At 45.3% G+C, this 7,772-nt stretch overlaps 1 protein-coding gene across 1 annotated transcript in view; it reads left to right on the top strand.

Moving 5' to 3' along the window:
- LOC308116025 (nuclear factor 1 A-type-like) overlaps positions 1-6,300 on the top strand; it is a gene marked incomplete at both ends in the record, with an annotated part of 7,545 nt that extends 1,245 nt beyond the window's left edge. Inside the window, 3 exons of the mRNA XM_080473975.1 lie at positions 4,151-4,340; positions 4,896-4,984; positions 6,286-6,300. Coding sequence (XP_080330101.1) covers positions 4,151-4,340; positions 4,896-4,984; positions 6,286-6,300 — 294 coding nt within the window. The remainder of the gene's footprint in view (positions 1-4,150; positions 4,341-4,895; positions 4,985-6,285) is intronic.
- Between the last annotated feature and the right edge of the window lie 1,472 nt (positions 6,301-7,772).

Here is a 7,772-nt window from a genome sequence, read left to right as displayed (position 1 = left end):
CCTTCCAGAACCTCTTACAATGATAGAGAACAACAGAACCCAACTAAACCTTCCAGAACCTCTTACAATGATAGAGAACAACAGAACCCAACTAACCTTCCAGAACCTCTTACAATGATAGAGAACAACAGAACCCAACTAAACCTTCCAGAACCTCTTACAATGATAGAGAACAACAGAACCCAACTAAACCTTCCAGAACCTCTTACAATGATAGAGAACAACAGAACCCAACTAAACCTTCCAGAGCAGCAGATGGAACAAGCAACAGAGGAAACCAGGAAGAACTCCCTCTCAGGAAGAACAGTTCATAAGAAGTCCCTCTTCAGGAAGTGACCGGTTGGGGGGGAGAAGTACATGGGATAGGACAGGGAGAGAGAGGGAATAGAAGAGTGAGAGAGAGAGGAATAGAAGAGGGGAGGAGAGAGAGGAATAGAAGAGAGAGAGAAGAGAGAGAGAGGAATAGAGAGAGAGAGAGAGGAATAGGAGAGAGAGAGAGAGGAATAGAAGAGGGAGAGAGAGAGGAATAGAAGAGGGAGAGAGAGAGGAATCGAAGAGAGAGAGAGAGATAGAAGAGGGAGAGAGAGAGGAATAGAAGAGAGGAGAGAGAGGAATAGAAGAGGGAGAGAGAGAGGAATAGAAGAGAGAGAGAGAGGAATAGAAGAGAGAGAGAGAGAGGAATAGAAGAGAGAGAGAGAGGAATAGAAGAGGGGAGAGAGCGAGGAATAGAAGAGGGGAGAGAGAGGAATAGAAGAGGGAGAGAGAGAGGAATAGAAGAGGAGAGGAGAGAGAGGAATAGAAGAGGAGAGAGAGAGGAATAGAAGAGAGAGAGAGAGAGGAATAGAAGAGGGAGAGAGAGAGGAATAGGAAGAGAGAGAGAGAGGAATAGAAGAGAGAGAAGAGAGAGAGGGAATAGAAGAGAGAGAGAGAGAGGAATAGAAGAGAGAGAGAAGAGAGAGAGAGAGGAATAGAAGAGAGAGAGAGAGGAATAGAAGAGGGGGAGAGAGAGGAATAGAAGAAGGGAGAGAGAGGAATAGAAGAGGGAGAGAGAGAGGAATAGAAGAGGGGAGAGAGAGAGGAATAGAAGAGGGAGAGAGAGGAATAGAAGAGGGAGAGAGAGAGGAATAGAAGAGGGAGAGAGAGAGAGGAATAGAAGAGAGAGAGAGAGGAATAGAAGAGGGAGAGAGAGAGGAATAGAAGAGGGAGAGAGAGAGGAATAGAAGAGAGAGAGAGAGAGGAATAGAAGAGAGAGAGAGAGGAATAGAAGAGGGAGAGAGAGAGAGAAATAGAAGAGAGAGAGAGAGAGAATAGAAGAGGGAGAGAGAGAGGAATAGAAGAGGGAGAGAGAGAGAGGATAGAAGAGAGAGAGAGAGGAATAGAAGAGGGAGAGAGAGAGGAATAGAAGAGGGAGAGAGAGAGGAATAGAAGAGGGGGAGAGAGAGGAATAGAAGAGGGAGAGAGAGAGGAATAGAAGAGAGAGAGAGAGGAATAGAAGAGAGAGAGAGAGGAATAGAAGAGGGGGAGAGAGAGGAATAGAAGAGGGAGAGAGAGGAATAGAAGAGAGAGAGAGAGGAATAGAAGAGGGAGAGAGAACCCTACACTTCCTGTATGAACTCTACACTTCCTGTATGAACTCCACACTTCCTGTATTAACTCCACACTTCCTGTATTAACCCTACACTTCCTGTATTGACTCCACACTTCCTGTATTAACTCCACACTTCCTGTATTAACTCCACACTTCCTGTATGAACTCCACACTTCCTGTTTTAACCCTACACTTCCTGTATTAACTCCTCACATCTTGTAATAACCTTACACTTCCTGTATTAACTCCACACTTCCTGTATGAACTCCACACTTCCTGTATTAACCCTACACTTCCTGTATTGACTCCACACTTCCTGTATTGACTCCACACTTCCTGTATTGACTCCACACTTCCTGTATTAACTCCTCACATCCTGTAATAACCTTACACTTCCTGTATTAACTCCACACTTCCTGTATTAACTCCACACTTCCTGTATTAACTCCACACTTACTGTATTAACCCTACACTTCCTGTATGAACTCCACACTTCCTGTATGAACTCCACACTTCCTGTATTGACCTCCACACTTCCTGTATTAACTTCACACTTTCTGTATGAACTCCACACTTCCTGTAATAACCTTACACTTCCTGTATTAACTCCACACTTCCTGTATTAACTCCACACATCCTGTATTAACCCTACACTTCCTGTATGAACTACACACTTCCTGTATTAACCCTACACTTCCTGTATTGACTCCACACTTCCCATATTAACTCCACACTTCCTGTATTAACCCTACACTTCCTGTATTGACTCCACACTTCCTGTATTAACCCTACACTTCCTGTATTGACTCCACACTTCCTGTTTTAACCCTACACTTCCCATATTAACTCCAAACTTCCTGTATTAACGCCACACTTACTTTATTAACGCCACACTTACTTTATTAATGCCACACTTACTGTATTAACGCCACACTTACTGTATTAACGCCACACTTCCCATATTAACTCCACACTTCCTGTATTAACTCCACACTTACTGTATTAACCCTACACGTCCTGTATGAACTCCACACTTCCTGTATGAACTCCACACTTCCTGTATTGACTCCACACTTCCTGTATTAACTTCACACTTTCTGTATGAACTCCACACTTCCTGTATTAACCCTACACTTCCTGTATTGACTCCACACTTCCTGTATTAACTCCACACTTCCTGTATTGACTCCACACTTCCTGTATTGACTCCACACTTCCTGTTTTAACTCCTCACATCCTGTAATAACCTTACACTTCCTGTATTAACTCCACACTTCCTGTATTAACTCCACACTTCCTGTATTAACCCTACACTTCCTGTATGAACTACACACTTCCTGTATTAACCCTACACTTCCTGTATTGACTCCACACTTCCTGTATGAACTCCACACTTCCTGTATTGACTCCACACTTCCTGTTTTAACCCTACACTTCCTGTATTGACTCCACACTTCCTGTATTAACTCCACACTTCCTGTATTGACTCCACACTTCCTGTATGAACTCCACACTTCCTGTATTGACTCCACACTTCCTGTTTTAACTCCTCACATCCAGTAATAACCCTACACTTCCTGTATTGACTCCACACTTCCTGTTTTAACCCTACACTTCCTGTATTAACTCCACACTTCCTGTATTAACTCCACACTTCTTGTGTTAAGTCCTCACTTCCTGTATTAACTCCACACATCCTGTATTAACCTTACACTTCCTGTATTAACTCCACACTTCCTGTATTAACCCTACACTTCCTGTATTAACTCCATACTTCCTGTATGAACTACACACTTCCTGTATTAACTCCACACTTCCTGTATTAACTCCACACTTCCTGTATTGACTCCACACTTCCTGTATTAACTTCACACTTCCTGTATTAACCCTACACTTCCTGTATTAACTCCATACTTCCTGTATGAACTACACACTTCCTGTATGAACTACACACTTCCTGTATTAACTCCACACTTCCTGTATTAACTCCACACTTCCTGTATTGACTCCACACTTCCTGTATTAACTTCACACTTCCTGTTTTAACCCTACACTTCCTGTATTGACTCCACACTTCCCGTATTAACTCCAAACTTCCTGTATTAACGCCACACTTACTGTATTAACGCCACACTTCCTGTTTTAACCCTACACTTCCCATATTAACTCCAAACTTCCTGTATTAATGCCACACTTACTTTATTAATGCCACACTTACTGTATTAACGCCACACTTACTGTATTAACGCCACACTTACTGTATTAACGCCACACTTACTGTATTAACGCCACACTTACTGTATTAACGCCACACTTACTGTATTAACGCCACACTTCCTGTTTTAACCCTACACTTCCCATATTAACTCCAAACTTCCTGTATTAATGCCACACTTACTTTATTAATGCCACACTTACTGTATTAACGCCACACTTACTGTATTAACGCCACACTTACTGTATTAACGCCACACTTACTGTATTAACGCCACACTTCCCATATTAACTCCACACTTCCTGTTTTAACTCAACTTCCTGTTTTGACTCCGCCCCCTCTTACAGCCCAACGGTAGCTCCCAGGGAAAGGTGCACAACCCCTTCCTGCCGACACCCATGCTGCCACCCCCTCCCCCACCCCCGATGGCGCGACCCGTCCCGCTTCCCGTCGACGCCAAGCCACCATCTTCCACGTCCTCCTCCACTTCCTCCTCAACCGAGGGGGGTGGGGGGGGACACTCCCCCACCTCGCCCAGTGAGTACACACACACACACACACACACACACACACACACACACACACACACACACACACACACACACAAACATTGAGACACACACTCATCATTAATCTGCTTTTTGTTGGGATTATATCTGACGTCGGGGGTTTCACTAGCATTTGGCAATGACACAAACGATGGTTTAATCCCGCTAATGCTCGTCAAAAATTATTCACACTTATTTTTACACGACGTTAACATTGTTTCTCCGACCTAAATCTTTTGGAATCCAACCAGGAAGCAACTTTTGTTCCTTTTTCACTTCAGATGATTTTTAAACCTCCATATCTTAGACGAAAAACTGCACTTCTTAAACCTCAATGTCTTGCAAACTAAAGAAAGGTAAAAACTTTAAATTTCATGATTGATGTGAAATATGAAGCAAATCCGACATACATGAGAATTTTAAAGAGTTTACAGGTCAAACGACTGTGAGGTGGCTGAAGTCGTTCGCATCAAATATAATGGTGTGTGTGTGTGTGTGTGTGTGTGCGTGTGTGTGTGCGTGTGCGTGTGCGTGTGCCACGCAGCCTACTCCACCCCCACCACGTCTCCGTCCCAGCGGTTCGTCAGCGTCGGACCGCGAGACCCCGGCTTCAACATCCCGCAGCAACCGCAGGTAATCATAGCTGTTAGCCTTGTGCTAACATTGGAATGCTACAATGGTAATGCAACGTACCAACACATGCTAAAACAGTATGCTACATGCTAATGCTACATGCCGATGGTACATGCAACACAACATACTAGAACGACATGGTAACATATGCTACATGCTAATACGTTCATGCCAATACAGCATGCTAATATAGATTGCCATAATGCCATTTGCTAATACAGCATGCTAACATGATAATGCTAACACAACATGCTAATAAAACATGCTAACATAATAACAAAAATTAGCAACTAAATATGCTTACACACGTAATACAACATGCTAACATGTTAGCCACTCTGCAGTGCAAGAAAGTGTAATACACACACACACACACACACACACACACACACACACACACACACACACACATACACACACACATACACATACACACACAGGGAGCTGCAGTGCAGGGCGGGCGAGCAACATCCGCTCACACAGCGATCAGAGAGAGAGGGAGAAAAGTCGCTGCGTCAGCAAGTTGTATTGATTAAAAAGTAACTTCACACACACACACACACACACACACACACACACACACACACACACACACACACACACACACTAGTATTGGATGGAAAGTCCAAAGTGTGTGTGTGAAGTGCAGCGTGGGACGGTCGGAGGAGAAAGAGAGGAACAATAAAGGGAGGGCGGGGTTTGACGGGTAGATGCGGTTGCCTTGGTGATGGTAGTCACGTCCCGTGGCCGTCTGGTCGCCATGGCAACCAGACATGATGTAACATCGGCAAGAATACGAGGACACACACACACACACACACACACACACACACACACACACACACACACACACACACACACACACACACACACACACACACACACACACACATACACTGAACAAAATCGCAAAAATTCGTTACTAAAACTACACGAGCTACATTTCAGTCGCCATGGCAATACAACCGTCGCTTACAATCAAAATTTTGAAATTGCGGGGTCGCTAGTGGAGCCGCTACCGGCTAAGTGAACATGTGAGAGTCGCTATGGTAACAGTTATCAATCATTCATCACAACCTAATTGGTAAGAAATGAAAAAAAGCAGGACCTCAGGATAGAACCCTGAGGAACTCTGTTCATAGCTACACTCTCGTTGCCTTGGCAACGAGAGTGTAGCTATGAACAGAGTTCCTCAGGATAGAACCCTGAGGAACTCTGTTCATAGCTACACTCTCGTTGCCTTGGCAACCATAAACAGAAAATAGTGGCTAATGCTAAATATTTTTTGTCTGATTCCACAGTGGTACCTGGGATAAAGCCTCTTCCTGGACCCCCCCCCCCCCCCCCACCCAGACAACGAACCCCCCTTGCGCCTGACTCCGCCCCCACCAGCGCCACACTCAGCAGCATCAGCATGGCTCTGCCCCCCCAATGTCCTGAGAACTCTATGCCTCCTTATGTATTTAGTGCCAGACATAACCCCCCCCCCCCTCCAGACTCCACCTCCCCAGTGGACTCGCCTGGGTACTACGCCTTCCCCTCAGGAAGTGTCCGATGTCTTGCCAGATCTTCATCGTTCCCAAAGATTCTGGTATTTCCCAGAATAAATCCCCAGGGGATCTTGGCAGTTTTCAGAATATGACACTGGATTCTCTTCCTGCTGCAGTCTGGTAGGGCCCGGATTCTTCTTCTGCCACTGGATCCTGGTTGTTCCCAAAAATCGTATGTTCCCTGAATATTCCTGCTGGAGTCTGGTAATTCCCAGAAGAAATTCCACTGAATGCTGGTAGTTCCCAGACTAAATCTCCCTGGATCCTGGTAGTTTGTGGAATTTGCTCCATTGGATTCTGGTCATTCCCAGAATATAACGTTGGATTCTGGTAGTTCTCAAAGATCGTAGTATTTCCCGCAATATTATCCCTGGATACGAGTAATTCCTAGATTCTTTAGCCACTGGATTCTGGTAGTTCCCAAAGATCCTGGCAAATCCTGGAATATTCCCCCTTGAGTCTGGTAATTCTCAGAATATCCCACTTGATCGTGGTGGTTTTCCCAGATTCTTCTACCAGATCCTGGAATATCGGTTGCTAACTGGTAATTCCCAAAATATGCTGTGGTTCCTGGTAATTCTTGGAATATCCCGCTTGAATCTGGTAGTTCCCAAAGGATCACATTTGTCTTCTGATAGGATCTTGGCAGGTTCCGATGTTTCTTGACGGGTCTGTACAGTTTCTGATCTTTTTGGGGGGGTGAACATACGTCACCGAAACCACCAGCTTCACTCCACCCGAGTCCTTACACTAAATGGAACGCACCCCCGGTTAATCATAAATCGGGAGTTGGGAAGACTAGCAAGACTTTTTTTCTTCGGAAATGGACCCCTCCTCCTCTGGGGACGGGGGGGTTTGAAAAGAACCTGAACCTGCGTGTGTGTGTGCGGGGGGGGGGGGGGAATTTTGATTCCAAGGTTTTTCGGCAGGACTGTCTTCCTCGATTAACTTGCCATTGGCGCTGGAGCCCGCTGGAACCCGCTGGAGCCCGCTGGAGCCCGCTGGAGCCCGCTGGAGCCCGCTGGAGCCCGCTGGAGCCCGCTGGAGCGTGGGTAATCGGGGGGGGGGGGGGGGTCCACCATTACAGAAGGAGTGAGCAAAAAATAAAAAACAGCAACCGCGAAGGAAAGTGCAATTTCATCAGCTCGGCCATCCGCGGCTAGCTAAAATAAATATCTTGTTAAAGACAGCGCTGTCGTTCGAAAAGTATATCGGAATTTATTTATTTTTCTTCCTTA

Source organism: Lipophrys pholis (assembly GCF_963383615.2).
Source record: "Lipophrys pholis genome assembly, chromosome: 10".
Classification (NCBI taxonomy): Eukaryota; Metazoa; Chordata; class Actinopteri; order Blenniiformes; family Blenniidae; genus Lipophrys; species Lipophrys pholis.
Note: the sequence above shows the minus strand (reverse complement) of the source record. Positions and strands in the feature narration are given on the sequence as shown.